Raw genomic sequence first — 21,937 nt, forward strand, 5'->3', positions numbered from 1 at the left:
CTTTACTGCCTCGGAAAAGATTATTTTCAGAAATGCAATAGGAGCATTATTGTGTCAAAAAGGGAGGCGATGTAATCCAAAAACACAATCGGGTGTAATTTAGACCGACTTACAGTATCTGTATCTTATCGATGCAACATACACACGTGACATTAATGCACAATCCCCAACCAAAAAACGTGAAAAATAATAAAGTGATTCGGAGTAAAACGCTTGAAAACCAGAAAGTGGAGCTTTGTGTAAGCAATCGTTAAACGAAATAGAATTTGAAACGTATCAAATACTTCTAGCTATTGTGATACAAATTTCAATCTGTCGGTTTTGCGTTCACATTTATCGGTTAGTACTATATCTAAGTAAATAATGCTAATTTCATGTAAATACATTTGATGATACATCTGTGTGTTTAAAGTTGATTTTGACAGCCGGGGCCAAGTCGGACCGAACACTTCTGACAGATATTTTTTAAAGAAAATACAGTAAAAGTGTTTGACTTTAACCGATCAGTTTCCTTTCATTGCGATGTACTGTGACATTATAAAGTGGTATATAGGTAGATATAATACTAATCTATAGACCCCCATCCCCCACCCCACCCACGTGAAAAGTGAAAACATTGTATGATCATTATGGTAAACAGCTACTGCTTGATCGCCAACATGTACATGTAATGGATATTTGTCAACGTGAAACCCATGAGTTATTTCCCTTAGACCGCGGCATGTGCACAGGTGGTGTGCAGCACTCGCTGGGGCGGAATTTTCCACACATAACAAAATGCAAGTCATGCAACTTTTGTGGGTTTTTTAATCTATATATTTATGATAACATGACATGATCCATTTCAGGAGTTACTGGGTTTTTTTCATAGTACATGCTATGAAGTACATATTTCTCCTCTCATTTTGTGTGTCAACAGCTCTTGATACATTTGAAAAAAATATACTCAACGACAAAAGTTCCTGTGATGCCAATATTTTAGTGTATTTTTCAAACAAGTAAAGTATGGTTTTCAATATTGTAGTACATGTATGGAATCAAGTCACAAAAACGCAACTGTTACAGAAAAGCATGCATTCCATGCAAAAGTTGACTTTTATGCAAGCCCAATGCATTTCACTACCCAAGAATGGGTATAAAAACATGTGCGTTAACGGGATTCCATATGCAATGTTTAGCATCGTGCTGACAACAACCACTCAGAGAAACAATAAAATTACGTAATTATTCAACATTACGAAATGCCACGCCTGTCCGAAAATGAGCGTCTGCGAGCCATGTATGCTTGAAGCAGGATCGAGTCAATGTGATGTTGCAAGACAATTTAACGTCCACAGAAACACCATTTGGTGTTTATGGCAATGTTGGCAATGTCACAGGAACTTTTGTTGTTCAGTATATAATCCTGTTCCAGTCTGACTGCTTAAAATATTTATAGGACAAATATTATGTTAATCTTTTACTCTCGCACTGTTCAACACGGCTACCACAACTATTTTGTTTCTTGGTAGTTGTTTTACGTCACTCTCTGTAATATTCCAGTTATACCAACGACATTTATGAAGAACAACATTAGCCAGGTTTGAATTAGGGTCATGTATTATTTCAAATTGCTTGATTGAGTAAAACTCAGGTAAGCATGCATAAAACATAATTGTTTCATTCAACGTTTTGTTATCATTTTACTGAAAGATTGACTGTGTATTTGTTTTTCGGTTCATTGAGGTATGAAACGAAAAACCCATGTACAAACTGTATGATTCGCGTAGTGGATTCTTATAAAAGGAAGTAAAGGTGTACCATCATCAGGAATATAAAAAGTCGACAAACCCTGTTTTATATTCATCATACATCTCTTCACAAACCAGAGTCGATTGTACAATTCCAACTTTATCATGAGCTCTTGGATACATGTCAGTAGATGTTACAAAGAAATTTGCTCCAACAACAGGACTACCATGCATTCTTTGAAATTTCTGGTTGTTAGAATTGAAATTTCCAATTCTGAAATCAAGCTTGTGAGGTAGACACTGAGCGGCATTATTTTTCAACCATTGAGGGCATTATCTTTCAACCATTGAGGGCATTATCTTTCAACCATTGAGGGCATTATCTTTAAACCACTGAGGGCATTATTTTTCAACAATTGAGGGCATTATCTTTCAACCATTGGGGGCATTATCTTTCAACCACTGAGGGCATTATTTTTCAACCATTGAGGGCATTATCTTTCAACCACTGAGGGCATTGTCTTTCAACCATTGAGGGCATTATTTTTCAACCATTGAGGGCATTATCTTTCAACCACTGAGGGCATTGTCTTTCAACCATTGAGGGAATTATCTTTCAACCATTGAGGGCATTGTCTTTCAACCATTGAGGGATTGTCTTTCAACCATTGAGGGATTGTCTTTCAACTATTGAGGGCATTATCTTTCAACCATTGAGGGCATTGTCTTTCAACCATTGAGGGCATTATCTTTCAACCATTGAGGGCATTATCTTTCAACCACTGAGGGCATTATTTTTCAACAATTGAGGGCATTATCTTTCAACCACTGGGGGCATTATCTTTCAACCACTGAGGGCATCATTTTTCAACCATTGAGGGCATTATCTTTAAACCATTGAGGGCATTGTCTTTCAACCATTGAGGGCATTATTTTTCAACCATTGAGGGCATTATCTTTCAACCACTGAGGACATTGTCTTTCAACCATTGAGGGCATTATCTTTCAACCATTGAGGGCATTATCTTTTAACCACTGAGGGCATTGTCTTTCAACTATTGAGGGCATTGTCTGTCAACCACTGAGGGCATTACCTTTCAACCATTGAGGGCATTATCTTTCAACCATTGAGGGCATTGTCTTTCAACCATTGAGGGATTGTCTTTCAACCATTGAGGGCATTGTCTTTCAACCATTGAGGGCATTATCTTTCAACCATTGAGGGCACTGTCTTTCAACCAACGGACTAAAGAAGGATGGGGACAAGGGTGTACATCATGGGAAAGGATGATGGTATTGAAGTTTTAGATTCCTAATTTATTGTGACAAAACAAATGCCCGCTGCCAGAAAACCTGTCTACGTTTCAATACAAACTATCAAGCAGCATCGAGAAAAAATACATGCTCACTGAAATAGATACATTTAGAAAGTGATGTAGAATCTAATAAGGTAGACCCTGAGTGGCATTTTATTTATGAACCAACGGACTAATAACCACAATAGTGACATAAGCGAGAGTATCCGTTATGGGAAAGGGTAACAGTAATTGAACCTACTGCTTCAACTTCCTTATTTATGACTACAACAAAGAAATTACAGCAACCAGAAAACCTATGTTTACGTTTCAATACAAACTATCAAGCAGCATCGAGATAATACATATCCCTCACTGAAATAGATACATGTAGAGCGTGATGTTGAAGAGTCTACCTTTGAATAAACCGTCCTTTTCAGCCAAACGACAGGATTTTCCTGAGGTTGTTTATTTGTTACCGACCGTCAAAAGAGATAACACAAGTACGTGAAATATTTCTGGGACCAACTACACTGTCGATGTCGTCCAACTTAATTCCGGCTGGGTAGAGTAGGAGGCTACGTCGGCACCACTGCCACTCAGGTGGACAACGAAGTCTTCAGGTCCACCCATGCTGTGTGTGCCGTCTGTTATGTCTGGCACCACTGCCACTCAGGTGGACAACGAAGTCTTCAGGTCCACCCATGCTGTGTGTGCCGTCTGTTATGTCTGGCACCACTGCCACTCAGGTGGACAACGAAGTCTTCAGGTCCATCCATGCTGTGTGTGCCGTCTGTTATGTGTCTGGCACCACTGCCCCTCAGGTGGACAACGAAGTCTTCAGGTCCACCCGTGCTGTGTGTGCCGTCTGTTATGTCTGGCACCACTGCCACTCTGGTGGACAACGAAGTCTTCAGGTCCATCCATGCTGTGTATGCCGTCTGTTATGTGTCTGGCACCACTGCCACTCAGGTGGACAACGAAGTCTTCAGGTCCATCCATGCTGTGTGTGCCGTCTGTTATGTCTGGCACCACTGCCACTCAGGTGGACAACGAAGTCTTCAGGTCCATCCATGCTGTGTGTGCCGTCTGTTATGTCTGGCACCACTGCCACTCAGGTGGACAACGAAGTCTTCAGGTCCACCCATGCTGTGTGTGCCGTCTGTTATGTCTGGCACCACTGCCACTCTGGTGGACAACGGAGTCTTCAGGTCCACCCATGCTGTGTGTGCCGTCTGTTATGTCTGGCACCACTGCCACTCAGGTGGACAACGAAATCTTCAGGTCCATCCATGCTGTGTGTGCCGTCTGTTATGTCTGGCACCACTGCCACTCAGGTGGACAACGAAGTCTTCAGGTCCACCCGTGCTGTGTGTGCCGTCTGTTATGTCTGGCACCACTGCCACTCAGGTGGACAACGGAGTCTTCAGGTCCACCCATGCTGTGTGTGCCGTCTGTTATGTCTAGCACCACTGCCACTCAGGTGGACAACGAAGTCTTCAGGTCCACCCATGCTGTGTGTGCCGTCTGTTATGTCTGGCACCACTGCCACTCAGGTGGACAACGGAGTCTTCAGGTCCACCCATGCTGTGTGTGCCGTCTGTTATGTCTGGCACCACTGCCACTCAGGTGGACAACGAAGGCTTCAGGTCCATCCATGCTGTGTGTGCCGTCTGTTATGTCTGGCACCACTGCCACTCAGGTGGACAACGAAGTCTTCAGGTCCACCCATGCTGTGTGTGCCGTCTGTTATGTCTGGCACCACTGCCACTCAGGTGGACAACGAAGTCTTCAGGTCCATCCATGCTGTGTGTGCCGTCTGTTATGTCTGGCACCACTGCCACTCAGGTGGACAACGAAGGCTTCAGGTCCATCCATGCTGTGTGTGCCGTCTGTTATGTCTGGCACCACTGCCACTCAGGTGGACAACGGAGTCTTCAGGTCCACCCATGCTGTGTGTGCCGTCTGTTATGTCTGGCACCACTGCCACTCAGGTGGACAACGAAGTCTTCAGGTCCACCCATGCTGTGTGTGCCGTCTGTTATGTCTGGCACCACTGCCACTCAGGTGGACAACGGAGTCTTCAGGTCCATCCATGCTGTGTGTGCCGTCTGTTATGTCTGGCACCACTGCCACTCAGGTGGACAACGGAGTCTTCAGGTCCATCCATGCTGTGTGTGCCGTCTGTTATGTGTCTGGCACCACTGCCACTCAGGTTCCAGGAACATACCCCCGTGCATGTTTGAAATGCTTATCCTATAGAATCAGTAACCTTCACAACCATCACATGCTTGTCTGACGTGCTTTCCACTGATGTCCTCCTCTGTCCAAGCGCCTTGTTCTTCTATTCTGTAAGTGTTGTGGTTTATTATTAGGCTTGTTTTGGACGGACATGTTATCACTCTGTGTGTCACTTTCAGGACTGATCGACACCAATGATGTCCCCCGTACTCTTACCAGAGGAAGCTGTTCAACAATATGTTTGTAAACTTCCAAACTGCTTTGCACAGTATTTCTACTGACCATGCCAACAGCTTATCTGCTCGAATGTAGGTCCCAGTAAGATCTGTATCAGCTTGGAGAAGAAGGACTTCAAACTGATTCAAGGTGGCATTGACATATTCTGGAGCCCTAACGTCTACTTGAGCCACAACCAATACACAACCAGGCCGTTGACTAACCATCACACTGGTCATGGTTTCAGACGCAGTAACGCCCGCTGACTACGACCTTCATTATGAGTTATGACATAGAACTCCTTGCCCCATGCATAGTAATCCATTAGTGGAGAGCCAAGTATTCGTTGGATGATCCAAGTGACGACCTGACAGCCATGACAGTGAAGAACATATTTGCTGTAATGGAGACAGAGTTGCTGAAACGTGTTTCACCAGTAGGATGCTCCTGTGGATTTAGAACCCATCTGAACACTGATACGCGGCTGACAATTAACGATTTTGATGATTTCTAAGAATGAGGTTGGACGGTTCCCATAACTGACCTTTTTGAGTACCTTGACATCATAAGTTCCCACGGAGATGACTCTCTAACTGTAACTGTAGCATTTTGTGTGTTCCTCATATCACACTGGTCCAAAATTATCATTCCCCTGAACAAATGTTTTAAATCAAGCTACTCGCCCGCTTGGATTTTTTATCTCATCCCGCATTAAAAAAACAAAACATTGACGAGTTTCCCGTTTAAAGAAACCAACTACGCTGTATGGTATTGTGAGTTTATTCGAAGAGGGGAGGTAACTGTTTATTGCTTTGTTTTGTGCCATCCTTCTCTCAGCTCTTTTGTCTTTTGAGTTCTGAACATTCGCTACTGTTATCTCTGCACTTTTAATACAACACAATAACGATCCTATGTTGAACGGTCTCCCCCATCACACTTCATTTTAAACTTAACTAAAACAAGCAGCAAAACAACTGATCAGGGCTTGTTTCAGTTTCTGTTTGTCATTTTGCCACGCCCAGTGGCTCCTGCTGAAGCTAGGACTCGAGATGAATAACACATAACATAATATGATCTGCCCAAGAAGTGGGTCAGGAAAATGGGAGGTTTCTAAACAAACAAGAATGTTTTCTGCACAACATGAGCACTACTCTATTTTGGAACACACTGCCATTGTCATTGTAGAAATATTGTGATATTTATTTTTCATATCTGGATTCGAAGACGCTATGAAAAATGTAACCCCTTTTTCAAATCTGTCAATTTCTGTACATAAACAGACTGATACAGGAGAAAGATATAACAATATCCCACGCTGATCTCTCATTTCCATTCTGACTGTTAAGTGCCAGGTCTACGGCTGAGACAAGCAATCCTAAGAACATCAATCTGTCATTTCGCACTGATATAAATAAATAAACATCGCTTGGCTGCAAAAACATTATCCCTGTTATCAACATATTTTGCTTACCAATATTTATTTGAGGTAGTTCTTGTAAATTTTAAAAGAAAAATAACAATCGAATTCATTGCCACAAACAATACAAATATGTTTTCAGTACACAAACGTTTGTACTGAACATCTGAATAAATCATCACTGGGACTGTTCATAACCACACACTTCGATTGAATTATCTTATTGTAAGGGTAAGCCAGCATTCAAAAACATAATAGTTTAGAAAATGGGGTTAATTGAAAACACATTGATTTGCTCAGCAGCAGCCGGGAGCTTTGATGTTTAAACAGAGACACGCTTGTACGTAAATGATGATTAATGACAGACTGTGTGTGAAATAAGTGTTGTGTATTTCAATCAGGGAACGGGTGGGAGAAGAAGGCAAACGCTTACAAACAACTCAGGGTACCCACGGTCAAAAGGCGATTCTGACATTCAAACCAACGATATTCAGATCCTGGCACGTCTAATTGCGGTGCCATATACCGCGGTCAACATTGTGCCAGTTATAACACTCTGTCGTCACAGGTAATAATTAAGACCAACAAGCAATTATTGTAGCAGTCAAATATATATATTTATATGTTTATTCATTATGCCTAGAAAGTGAGATTAACCAATCAGAGAGCAGGACTACTAACCCAATATGAGACCGTATACCGTCAGTGACAGCCATCGTGGATTTTCCAACACCCACCTCACATATTTCATGTGAAGATTCTGGTACATAAATCCGTTTTTCTACACTGTTTTTTGTTTATCATTAATATAATTAAGTGTGATATGCAAAGACATTACATTAAAAAAACTACGATCGAGACATTATTGATAAAAATTATGGAGAAGAAAAACTCTCAACGGTCACTTATGTACAAATAGCAACGTCAGAGAACATAATATAGGATGACGTCACAAACAAGAAACGTGACACCAGTGACGCCACATCGCAATAGAATAAATGGCAGTCCGTTGTTAGGCAAAGCGGACTGCTATCAAGTTAGAGTGAATGAGTGAGTTAGGTTTAACGCAGCTTTTAACTTTATTCCAGTTATATCACGGCGTGTCAGCTTAATGTGGGAGGAAAGCCCGAAGTGGTGCAGGTCTAAGACGTTTTCCACTTCGGTGAAACCCACGAGCACGGGTATGGTGCTGACAAACCTAGAAACATAATTGGGGCGAACCGGGATTCGAACCCACAATCACAGGTTTCTGGCGTGCCCAAGGGACGCAACTCTGCACAGCGAATCGCGGCGCCTTAGACGACTGGGCCACCCGTCCCCCCCTATCAAGTTAGAGATTCCCACAGATTTCTGATAACATACAGGCATTTATATGACACTTCTATCCATTTTAGTGGTTTGCACTATAACATATTTAATTGAGAGCAAAGAAGTTGGAAAGATGGATTTTACCCAATAAGCAGGTGGAGGATTACGTTATTCATAATGCAATACAAGGGACAAGCTAAGACAACATGATAATCATTACATGTCATTAATTGCTTCATGTAGGCATGAAAAAAATGTTATCATTTTAGAAGAGGTTCAGTTTTAGTTTTGTTAGCAATATACCAGACATATGACGGCAATTTGTAAACAAACGAGTCTGGACCAGACAATCCATTGTTAACATCATGAGCATCGACCGACGGAACTGGCCTGGGATATAATGACATGCATCTAGCGAACCCGACCCCCCAATCCCTTTACATAATTAGTCGCCTCTTACGACAAGCATTGGTTGCATCAAATAATGCCATTTATAAGGCCCGTGTGTTAGCTGAGGATGAAGTCTGCCAAAACCATGCATCAGAACTTTTGATTTGACTCTAAAACCTGAAGACATGTCCATTCCGCTACTGGATTCCAAAGCTCCATAAAAATCCGGACAACGAGAAATATATTGCTCGCTCCAGCAAAAGTACACCAAATCCTTAGAACCTTAAAGACTGACCATAATCCTTAATACAATGTGGAAATAACTTTCTGTATATTTGAGTAAAGTGGAATAAATAACATGTGGCTTTTCAAAAGCACAAAGGAATTGCTTGACTTTCTGCAGTCTCAGAAATAACCAAAACATTTTCAACTTAGTACACCATCCCAGATGACAAACTTCAGAAAAAAACTTCATTCCTTGATTCATGGGGCTTTAGCTACATAACGTGGCGACTACAGATACAGTTACATATCTATATTCAGAGGTTCAGGACAATTTGTCAAAAATGAAATAAAATGCCATCCAACTGAAGTCCTCAATGATAACATGTTTTTGTTTGTTTATGTGTTGTTTAACGCCGCACTCAGCAATTTTTCAGCTATATGACTGCCGTCTGTAAATATTCGAGTGTGGACCAGACAATCCAGTGATTGACATAATGAGCATCGATCATCGCAATTGGGATACGACGACATGTATCAAACGAAGTCAGCGTGCCTGACGAGCCGACCCGTTAGCACCTCTTACGACAAGCATTGTCGCCTTTTACGGCAAGCATGGGTTGCTGAAGATCTATTCTACCCCGAATCTTCACGGATAGTTACATCTATGAACAATTTCGGGGTAAGACATTTAGGCAAGAAGCCATCCCCATGGGCACCAATTGTGCTCCTTTCTTGTGGATCTGTTCATTTATTCACATGAATCGGAATTTCTGCTCGGATTGGCTGAGTCAAAACAAAATAATTTGGCCAAGAAGTTTAACGTATGCTTCAGGTATATTGATGATCTGATATAGTTCAATAACCATCAAATATTCAATTCCCTTCCACTGATTTACCAACCTTAAGTAGAAATAAATTAGACCAGTGAGATCGCCTCATCTGTTTCATATTTAGATCTGTGCATAAAGATTCAGAAGGCCAAAACATTCTCTACAAGACTGTATGACAATTGGGATGACTTCAACTTTCCAATAGTCAACTTTCCCTTTATGTCGAGCAATATTTAAGAAGCGCCAGTCTTTGGTGTTCATATTTCACAATTTTTGAGATACAGTCGGTCATGTTCTTTTCACCATAATTTCATTATTTTTGCTCAGAAGTTACTTTGTCATCACGGTTACAACATTCAAGGACTCAGCAAAGCTTTCAAGAGGTTTTATGGCAGACATTTCCAAAGTTAACGTATCGCGAATGCCTGGTATAAATCACTTTTTGATAGGGATTAATTAACACATGCTCATGATATAGTCGGAATCTTACAAAAGACTCTTGTTGAAGTCCAATTTGCACCCGGATCTTCACGGGGTAAATTTAAGTATTAAATAGAGAGCAAAATAGTCGGATAGGAGGGTAAGCGCACCAATTAGAAGGAAAGTGTTGTTTTGAAAGTTCTTAAATAAAAATTTCAAATTCCATTGCTGCTGGAGACTGACGTCATTGACATCAGAAGCCCTGAAAATCCTAACGAATCCTTCTGTCCATTCTGGGCCGTTTCGACGGCGCCAGGTTGATGACGTCATGGCACAGTACTGGCAGGTCTATGGCTATCAGGATACAAACAGCAGAGATGATAATCACAACACCGAAGGTCCCCAGAGCTCGTGCTGACACGCGCGCATCAGGGGCACTGGTGTGCTTTCTCTTGTAGGTCGACAGATTCTTCTGGTTGAGAAGCAGATTAAATCGGATGTGATCAATCATGTCCTTTAGTTGATCTTGAGTGAAATTTGGTTTGAGTGATTTGATACTCATAGAATCCTCGCTGAGGAAATTGGAATGCTGAACACTTTGGCTTTCTTCCACAATGGCTCTGTCAAAACTAGATATTTCTAAATCTGTTGTTTTGTGAGACGCGGTAGGGGGTATTAAAAGTGAGAGGTCTTGACTTGAAGACAGTTGGGAAGTTGAAGGCGCATACATCTCAATTTCAGATGAAAAAGATGGTTGGATGGTCAAAAGCCCAGGGCCCATGGTTGGGTTTGCTGGCAACATCGTACTTGAAGTAGGTTCCTGTAAGTAATGGGAACTATCCAGCCTGCATGGTACTTCATTGACCTTCGGTGCCAGATATGTCCAGTTCTGAAGAATAATATATAATATTCTTAAAACTGCTTTCTTTAGTACATACGCTTAAGTACATATACAAACACACACGCATCCACATGCACGTAAAGACTAAATTTTTAGTGTATTACACTGACGCTTTGGTACTAAGCGGTACTAAATTCAGTGAACCCTATGAGAATGTCATAACACAGTACGAATTTTGTAACATTTAAGAAGGAGTCTTTACTGTGCCACAATTCAATGTGTATTGATTCATCTCTTAGGTGTGCCAGGATCCGCTTATCTTGAGCTCGATAACAATGTCATCCTTGGATTAGGCTATCGTAGTGCGGTACCAGATGGAATGCAAATATTCAGTTTGGACGAATTGTGACAGTAGTTTACAGTGTTTCGATGTTCATGCATGTCATACAACGCTTACATGAAATCACCAAACACTCCCAATAACTGAAGGGGCACGGGTGGCCCAGTCGTTTAAGGCGCCGCAATTTGCTGTGCAGAGTTACGTCCCTTGGGTACGCCGGAAACCTATGATTGTGGGTTCGAATCTCGGTTCGCCCAAATTATGTTTCTAGGTTTGTCAGCACCATACCCGTGCTCGTGGGTTTCACCGAAGTATTAAACGTCGGAGACCTGCATCACTTCGGGCTTTCCTCCCACATTAAGCTGACACGCCGTGATATGACTGGAATACTGTTAAAAGCGGCGTTAAACACAACTCACTCACTCACTGTCTATTTTAAATGACGCATGCTTGAGATGGGTGTTGCTCCTAACTGGCATATTTATGTTCTCTTTATGGCAGTTATACTGACATACACAATGTACGAGGTATATGGTTACTTGATCGGATATATTAAAGGAGGGATCATTCGTCTGACTTACATCCAAGCTCACTTACTCATTTTGAAGACTTACACTATTGATGGTATCCACACCCATACCCGCTGGATAGCAATATGAGGCTGAACCATTCCCAGCACCTGACAGATAGACAGCGTGGTTGCCAGACCCATCCAGATAGTGGGTTCCTTCAGATACTTCTCTCACGCCAACAGAAATGTTGGTTCCTGGAACAGAGGACCATTGGACCTGTATAGGGTTTGCGTCCAATGTTATTAATTGTACTTTATCAGTGTGAGCGACGATAGTGACCCAGTGTTTATTGAAGTTTAAAGGTGTAATAAACGTGTATCGAGAGCGCCACTGTTCCTCGGGAACAAGAACTGCCATGCATGTCGGAGTCCCGCTGATGCTGCTACTGCTGAATTTCATCACCATCACAGGTTTGTCTGACACGATTTTCACAAGCGTGCCAATGTTTACATCAAGCCATGCCCCAGATACTTCTATATTATAACTTCTGTTTCCAACAAGTATGTTTGTATCAGACAAACTGGAGATGATCCTATAGGTATCAACCGGACCCCAGTGGCTGTCGAAATTCGGTGCAGACACAAAATTCCTCCCCCATGTTTTGATTGGCAAAGGCTGTTCAACCAGATGCGTTCTCTCCCCAATGAATCTATTCCCACTGACCACGCCAACAGGTTTATCTGCTTGAATGTAGGTTCCAGTGAGGTCTGTATCAGCTTGGAGAAGAAGGACTTCAAATTGATCCAAGGTGACGTTGACATATTCTGGAGCCATCACTTCGACTTCATCCATGACCAGTACACATCCAGGCGGTAAAGTGACCAACACACTGGTCACGGCTTCAGATGCAGTGATGGCCACTTGACTACGACCTTCGTCGTGAGTGATGACATAGTACTCCTTGCCCCATTTGTTAACAGCGATGGCCAGGTAACCGTCTGTTGGTCCAAGTGACGAGCTGACAGCCATGACAGTAACAAACTGTCCTGTTGTAACAGAGAGGCTGTTAGTCGAACGTGCATGTCTAGACAGTGGATTTTCTTGAGTTACAGTCCATCGGTAACCACGTTGTCTGGTGACGTTAAATGGCGTTGATGTAGTTCCTGCATGATGGTGTATGGTGCCAGCGTCTTGTTGTTTTCTGGTGATTGAGATGAGAAGTTCGCCAGGAAATGGTCCCTCCTCCCCGGGTAGCATCGGTTCGGTGAACGAGGTTCCTCTGTGTGTGGCTACGAAACAAGATGTTACAGCAATAATTGCTAGTTTAATGTTTCTTGCAGCTTATGGTCAAAGAAATGGGTCGACAGGTCAGAATGTGAAAATGCTACTTTCCCAGCTGATTTGCAAATATCACCGTAACGAACGTGTTTAACCTGTGTTTGGCTGTGAGTAAGCGATGTGACGTTATAGTGACATTTGTTGAGTTTCTTTTCAAATCAACTCTCTAAAGAATTATTCAATTATGAAATATAACTGGTATGACCGGTCGTCAGACAAAAGATGAGCTTTGAAAAATGACTGCTAAAGACAGAACGGTTTCGGAACCAAAACCTCACGCAGACCATGCAATTCGTCCTTGCACGTGGGAAAGGGGGTCCTGATTTTGACACTTCTTTGAAATGTTGTCAAACTGAGTCGGATCATTCCACGAGTCATCTCAAACGTTAACTTTTAGACGTCTTTCTTGATTGCCTGCACCCTTACAATACACTGCCAATATGCCCTGTTGATTATCATATTACACCAAGTCCTTTCGTTTATAATTCATCCATTACCATCACTGCTTTGTATTTCTGTAATTGTTTGTGAATTTCGAATATCCCCTATAACTGTCTGTCAGATGGCAGATCGGTTTTTCCTTGTTTTAATGGGTATATCACTTTTGTTATGTTTGAGCTATAATCCAGGTTATGCATCACTCATCCAACAATTTACAATCAATGTGACATAGGTTTAGGTGAGCCCTGAAAGAAGGTTGTATTATCCCCTTATTTGGGGATTTTTAAATAAATATAATCTTGTGGTTCGTCCTAGATGGCAGAAGGAATAAACTCTACATCACCTTAATATTTCCCGTTGAAAAAGTAATAAAGGATTTAATTTTTGACACGTTAATTTCACATAAATTCAAAATTCATTTAATTATATATGAAGTATTCATTAGTTAAGCGTGAGACCGAATAAAGCTTGGGTACGAACATTAATTTATATCTTTTCAACAACTCTACAACTAAGAATAGAAAAATGGTCCTTAAAGTACAATAACATATTTAAAACTCATGCACCTGTTCTCACCTGTTTGTACGGAATCTGGGGAATATGCCACAAGAATTGTCCAAAACAGAACGAGACCGACTTCCTCCATTTTTGCTGTGTCCACTAACCACAGATAGTACAGATGGAAGCCGATTCTTATTTTAATCGTCGCAGATTGGGATATTGATTCAGTATTGCTTCTAGTCCGTTCTAGGAAGACCTCGTTATCCGCCCGTGCAGCTTGATTCATTTTGTTTTGTCTTGATGTGAGTCACTTGAATAGTTTATGCACTCAGTATTGTTCCGAACCTCTTAATTCATGAAAAGATAGTGCAAAGCTTCTACACGGTTGTCATAGAATGTATTGTAGACTGTTTTCCAATCAGCGCAATCTTCCTATAGCAACGTCAATGTCCTAGGGATGCGATATATTAAGACAAGGAGATGGATTTGATTGATGTAAACATCAAAACATTGGTGAAAGACAAACAGCAATATTCCAAGTCAATCAGAATCATAAATGCAGCTAAATTATTGAGTACGATAACAATATTTATTTATTCAAGGAAATTATGTTTTTAGCTCAAGAAAATTATTTCTTTCACAAAATTTATGTTTGACATTCATGTTTTTCAGCTGTGGTATCCATCGGTGGAGGTTGTGGTGGAAACAATGGTTAAAGTCATTATGCATTCATAACATATATTTCCATTGTACATTCATTCGTTTTCTAATGATTTTTTTTTATTTCTTTGACATTCACGAGATTAGAATTCTAGGTGTTTCATAAACCTATCAATTGCATCTTACCTACTGTTCTTCATATCACCTGTTGTGTCAAGAGATTCGAACCAAGCGCTAGCGGATCCTGACGTCCATGGGGCGTAACTCTGAGCCAAATGTCTTCAAAATTGTCTCTGTATTGCAAAGTGTTTAGTCATGTTTTTAGTAGTGAACTGGACTGAATGTAGATGTGATGAAGATGCAGGACATTCCAACTTCAATTTTTTTCAGAAGATGGCCGCTTGTTTAAAAGTTTCATAAAGTGAATGCGCTGGAGGATAACACACGAATACGATACTAAATTGATCCGAAATGATTATAAATGTGATTGGCATATGTTGGCTGCTGGTATGCTTATGCTAAACACACACCAAAATAAGTCTGCTCAATGGCTGGTTCTGAAAGCTACCATAACAAAGACTTCATATGAGACCATTGATTCATTAATATTCCCTGATATGTTGGTAGTTAGTGAGAAATTTAGATTGTTGTAGTTTTAGGTCATTAAATAAAAGCGACTAAACCATTCAATACTCATAATATGTAATAAGCCAACGCCAGAATAACCATCTCCGAAACAGACTTTAATGGCAAAGTAGTGGTAAACATTAGCGTAGAAATCACTGAGAAATGATGACATTAATGATACAATGATATTCCGACTTTACTTCCCACGGGGTGAGACATGGGTACAATGTGTGAAGCCCATTTCTGGTGTCCCCCGCCGTGATATTGCTGGAATATTGCTAAAAGCGGCGTAAAACCAAACTCACTCACTCACTCCCACGGGGTGAAGATAGGGATGGTGAGCTACTAAATCCGTACGTCACACGTGGGTCGTTTTATTCGTGACCTCTGGCAACTATTCTTTTAATTCATACAAAATCACGAGACGTCATTCGATATTACGAAACCTTTTACTCCTCCGACACAGAACAGAAGGTATCTCATTGACTAAAACCTATATTCAACCAAATAGACATCAAACTCGCTTTGCGTTCTACCTCAGGTATGCATACATCTATATATACATTATATAATCAAACTGTCAATTTGCCATGTCCGACAGAGCGTGACACACCCGAACAATTTCGCAACTTTCAATTTGAATTAATGTAAAGCGTGGTGACATGAAGTTAGTCTAAACTATCTGGACAGATGTCGAGACCAACATTTGATGCTCGGCTTAATTTGTGTCCAACTCGAAGCGTATTTTGTGGCATTTTTTCCGAAGTTGTTTGTTTATGAATGAACGCACGCGACTACATGATCAGATCAGTCCCGACACAAATCATTCGAAAACTCTATATTGATCTCTAGTGTAAAAACGCCTGCGCGTTGACCACAGTTGTCTTTTCGTACTCTAAGGGAGACCATGCTCTTCGTTTCAAGCGTCGCTATATGGCTAAAATAATGCTGATGCGACGTCATATTTTAACTCAGTCACTCATTTGTTTTAAGCTGTCAATGACAAACAAGCTCACTCGAGTTTGCTGATTTTCACTTCTTCAGTATAGGGTCCTAGAACTTACTTAAACATCTTTGGCGAGCACTCTAATTCTCTAATGGAACGGACAGGTTATGATTGAACTGATAGATCAATAAAACTGATCCATTTTGAGTGCACAGCTAGGATCCCGGCGTTGCGAGTGACCGACTGTTGGTCCGAAATATGAAAAGCGTGGCTTTGATAAATCAGTGTTTTTTGTTATCCATGTGAATTTGAATTTCAGCCTTGATTGTATTGGGTCGTTAAAAAAACCCAGTTCCCTTCCACTGATTTATCAAAGCCATGTGCAATCTACCAGGCAGGATAGTACATTCGCTCGTTACTAACCTTGAAGATCCGGGTTAGAATAGCAACCAATGCTTGCCGTAAAAGGCGACTATGCTTGTCGTTACTACCTAAGAGGCGACTAATAACGAGATCGGGTGACTCGCTGACTTGGTTGATGCATGTCATCGTATCTCAACCGCGTGGATCGATGCTCATGATGTCAATAATGGATTGTCTTGTCCAGACTCGATAATTTACAGATCGCCGTCATATTGCTGGAATCTTGCTGAGTGCGGCGTTAAACAAACAAAAACAAACACACAAACTGTACTAACCTTCTGGCCACTGTCACGATTGTGTTAGTAGAATTCAATCAGATGTCAACACGGAAAGATTAGGGAACATAAACTCATGTTATGTAAAAGATGCCAGATTGTCAAAACAATGTTTGTTTGATGTACCTTAAAATTTATTTCTATACAAATTAATGTTCAGTTTTTAATTGCTATGTCTAGGGATGGTTGGTTCAGTTAAAAGTAATATGTACTGATAAATAGAGGGACATTAATGGCTGGCATTTAGCTGGGGTATTTGCAGGACGTCGACAAGTCGACCCAAATTTTTCGCACGAGGTCCCAATGAGGTACCCTTAGATGCTTAATCCGCCTACCTGACCTTGTTATAAGGGAATGTAACTGGAGCGCCATCTACTGACCGATGGTAGTGGTAATGTTACTTATATTAATTAGTGTCATGTTGTCATAGAGACCGTCTGGATTCGTACTGCGCCTGATTCACAATGGGTACTACTACTAGCAGTAGTACTACTACAGCGACAATACTATACTGATACTACAACAAAGGTAACATCTTCTACACAACAAACAATAATCAACAACCATGACTACTACTACTACTACTACTACTACCACTACCACTACTTCTACTACTACTACTACTACTACTACTACTACTACTACTACTACCACTACCACTACCACTACTACTACTACTACTTCTATTACTACCGCTACTACTACTACTACCACTCCTCCTCCTACTACTACTACCACTACTACTACTACTACTACTACTACTTCTACTACTACTACTACTACCAATACTACTACTACTACTACTACTACTACCACTACTACTACTACTACTACTACTACCACTACTACTACTGCTACTACTACCAATACTACTACTACTACCACTACTACTACTACTACTACTACTACCACTACTACTACTACCACTACTACTACTACTACTTCTACTACTACTACTACTACAACTACTACTACCACTACTACTCCTACTACCACTACTTCTACTACCACTACTACTGCTACTACCACTACTACTACTACTACTTCTATAACTACTACTACTACTTACACTGCTACTACTACTACTACTACTACTACTACTACACACATGTTACCAGTTAATGTCGAGAACTTCACACACACAAACACACACACACACGCACGCAGGCACGCACGCACGCAGGCACGCACGCGCGCGCGCGCGCACGCACACACACACATTAATGATCATATGCAAATCCTCTATAAACTCTTTTTCCTTTGAGTAAGAAAGAGTAGTAGGCTAGTCGATGGTTGCGTCATATGGGTCAGCAACGTGTATCTGGTTATCAAAGCATAGTAGCTTAAACGCCAGGAGGTAGATTTAACTTGTATCTCTGAAAGGAAAATGATAAAGAAAATCTCTTTTAAACTGAAGACATATATACTTGATAAACCCTTACAGACTTACATATGTTTTCATTCATCATTTTTAAAGGGTCTGTATGACAAAGTAGACAGGTCGGGTGATCGGTGAGGGATGCACGTATAGCCTATATGCCACATGTATATATGAAAACAAGGTTATTTTGATGAATGTTACGAATAATTGCGTATATGTGTAAATCTTTACTGATTTTTGTTGTAACGCCGCACCCAGCAATATTACCGCTATATGACGGCGGTCCGTAAATAATCGAGTCTGGACAAGACAATCCAGTGATAGACACCATAAGCATCGACCCACACAGTTGTGATACGATGACAAACATCAACCAAGCGAGCCTGACCTCCCGATCCCGTTAGTCGAGTTTTATGGCAAGTATTGGTAGCTGAAGATCTATTCTACCCGGATCTTCACGGGCCTCTGAAATTTAATACGTTTATCATCAGTATTAACATACAGATAAATAAAATTTGTATCAGCATTAGTTTCTACGTTCTACCAGTGAGTAAGCGTTAGCCGCACTACATCTATCTGCAAGATATGGGGTTTCTAATGTTATCACGGTATAGGTTTTACGATCCATCACATGTCTGCACCAATTCTTGATAACAGCCTAGTGTTCGGGTGTTGCATTAGTTTCCATTGTTACTCTTGATATTGTTGATTAAACAATAATACAACGGGCTTTATCATACCTCCGTGTCAAAATGATGAGATCTTATTGGTTCACGTCATCTTGATAAAATACAAAGTATCCCGACTTGGAGGGAGAATAAAACCCTTATACCCCGCCACTAACAAGACAGGCTGCACGTGGATGTCTGAGAAGGAGAATAAATCCCTTATTCCTCGCTTCGAGGCGAAAAAAACGCACGCTTTTTCAGAGAAATGAATGTCAGGTGACATTGCATAAGTTAACCTCAGCTCAATCAAACAGATGTTTTCTATTAATTTAGAATTTGTTTTAATTCTTTACAATGTCATATTAAGACATGACGGTAGATGTGGCTTAAAGCGTCCCTCGGTGGATTTATACCACTCGCCCCCATCCCGTAAGTTTTATGTCAAAGAGAACTTTCAGAAGTTTATCATGAGAAGGGATGTGTGCCCGATGCCGGGATCTACAGACAGACAGACAACTGTTTATTAACGTCTCACTTCTGTACATACATAAAACAGCGTTGTACAACTTGACATAAATAGAATGTACAGAACCATTCAATAGAATTATGAGAGACAAATTATCACAGAATTTATACATAAATGATATAAAGATGATAAAGTAAAAAGTTATCCATATAAAAGATGTTTTCTACGATTAAGAATTAAAAAGCAGACTTTGGCAAGTATAAAACACACACTGGAGTCACTGAAAATTAAACAAAGTTTGTCGATATCAGGTATATCTAAAACATTATAAGATTTAGCAATACATTCATTAAAAAGAGTTGCCCTGATATCGTCATATAATGCGCAGTGAAACAAAACATGGACCTCGTCTTCTACGCTGTCATTACAGTGAAAACCTTTTCTATTGTTGACAGGTACACCTTCGTACCGACCGGTTTTCACTCGAATAGGAGCCACGCCACATCTAAACTTGGCTAGTGCCGATCTTTAGTTTCTGGGCATCTTATTTGAAACATAGTATTCTGTCCCATATACTTGTTTGTAACATCGGTACATTCTCAATTTATTAAGCCCATTTCGCCCCTCTTCCTTTCTTAACATATCACTCCAACGGGTAACATATTCATTCATACACCACTGTTCCACCTGTGTACAAACAGAAAAGTTATCAATAAAACCTGTAGCGTTTAATAGATGTCCTAAATCCATATTAGTAAACTTCTTTCTTACCCTACCATTCCAATTTTTACAACCATTTACAGCGTATCTATCAGCCCTGTTAAACACGTGTTTGTTTAACCTACTAGACATATTCTTAAGGCGAAACCATTGTCTTGCTACGCTTTTCCACTGTCTGACAACAGGCGGTATCCAACCCATGTCCCCATTTATAGCGACGTTATGCCCTACATGTGAATGTTCCGTTTAGACATCACACATAGTAATGGCCACTTAAGAAGAGGGAGTACAAGTTGTTTAACGCCGAAGTAAGCCCTATTCCAGCTTCTCTAACAGCGGCGATCACAGCCAGTCGTGTGTGAGAAGCTGATCCTCTTAGTCATTGTAAACGATACGGATAGCTTACATTTGCAAGCGTGTCAATTTTAAAGGATGAAAGCGGTTTATGTAGGATTCATTATTTGTGCACATCAAAATGTAATGAGTGGAAAAAATTGACTTCTACATACTCAACCATGAGTGAGTCGGTAGATATTTGCCACTTCAATGATACCCAGGAAAGGTAATTGTGGTGCTTTGGTACTATATTTATTTAATAACGAATTATTAATGCGGCATTTTAACGTGTTTACAAGTGTTGTTCGATATCAATAACAAACACGTTCGTCATGTGTTTGTGAAACTAAAGCTATCACTGAGAGAGATGACATTCATTATTGTTGTGGAAGTCAAGCTCCGTGCAGATTCTGAGGAAGAAAGGGTCTAGAGTATTCAATATGTTTTGAAAGAGCGGCGTAGACAAGGTGGTCGGGCGCGGTGACCTGTTAGTGCGTGTCAACATTACCGATGGTGTGATCGTTGCACAAGATATACAGGACTGGATTATTTATACGTATCTTTGTATATGTGTTGTTAACGCTAATAGCTGTAATATAAAGTATCAATTCACAGTCACCTTCCTGGTTGAAACAGCCTACCCATTGTTGACACAGTAACCCCAGAAGGCATTGTTTGACAAGGTATGTTAAGATGAGTCACTCAGGTGAAACGTTGGACTTTCACTCCCAGTCAGTCATCTCCAGTTTACTGTCCTTGACATGCGCAGTCTTTTGTAAATGCTTTGTGAAAAGTCCGAAATGGTAACCCTAGACTAACATTTAGTCCCATAAATTAATCTCATTTAAGGATATATATTAGTCACAGAAATTTGTCTCCTTTAAGAATATATATTGTGACGTGTCGATTCCCAAATTGAAACAATATGTTAACCAAGAAATCTGTACGTAAAAGAACCTGGTAGGAAACCAACCAACAAACAACAAATGGTGTACAATCAACCAATGTATTACATAATTCACAATATTACAAAACAATACAAATCACTGCACAGCAATTACAATGGCAGTACACAACAGAGTGGTAGTGCAATATTCAGTGGCAATATATCATATGATAGCAGTGGTCAGTATCAAATACAAAAACAGTGGTGATAGCAAAATTCTGTTATAATAATATATTCACTCAGCAGCGACAGTGGTCAACCTTCCGACACATGCCTAGGCTGGGAATCCGGGGTGATGAGTGATCGTCACCTGAAAGTTGGTCTGGATGTAAAATGTGAGATGATATGTGAGAGATGCAAGAGACACACTCTTGTCCCCTCAAACACAATCTAACTAGCTTTCAGAATCTCACCTAAGGCTCCACACTAGTCATCGGTATTCCG

At 40.7% G+C, this 21,937-nt stretch overlaps 1 protein-coding gene across 1 annotated transcript; it reads right to left on the reverse strand.

The window, feature by feature from the left end:
• Window positions 1-10,343: 10,343 nt before the first annotated feature.
• LOC124136103 (IgGFc-binding protein-like) lies at window positions 10,344-13,050 on the reverse strand. Its single transcript, XM_046501896.2, has 3 exons — window positions 12,347-13,050; window positions 11,868-12,019; window positions 10,344-10,544 (listed from the first exon to the last, which is right to left on the reverse strand). Exons 1-3 carry the CDS (start codon window positions 13,020-13,022, stop codon window positions 10,344-10,346), a joined length of 1,029 nt encoding a protein of 342 aa, XP_046357852.2. The 5' UTR covers window positions 13,023-13,050.
• Window positions 13,051-21,937: the final 8,887 nt, after the last annotated feature.

Source organism: Haliotis rufescens, unplaced genomic scaffold, assembly GCF_023055435.1.
Source record: "Haliotis rufescens isolate VD_foot unplaced genomic scaffold, xgHalRufe1.0.p SCAF_44, whole genome shotgun sequence".
In the NCBI taxonomy this organism is placed as follows: domain Eukaryota; kingdom Metazoa; phylum Mollusca; class Gastropoda; order Lepetellida; family Haliotidae; genus Haliotis; species Haliotis rufescens.

Excerpts from the sequence above, each read along its gene's own strand:
- LOC124136103 (XM_046501896.2), bottom strand. The coding sequence starts at position 13,022 with ATGCTACCCGGGGAGGAGGGACCATTTCCTGGCGAACTTCTCATCTCA. Across the intron at positions 12,020-12,346 it reads TACCTATAGGATCATCTCCA|GAACCAACATTTCTGTTGGC; the intron begins GTTTGTCTGATA and ends CCTCTGTTCCAG. Across the intron at positions 10,545-11,867 it reads GTGTGGATACCATCAATAGT|AAGAATCTGTCGACCTACAA; the intron begins GTAAGTCTTCAA and ends CTTCTCAACCAG.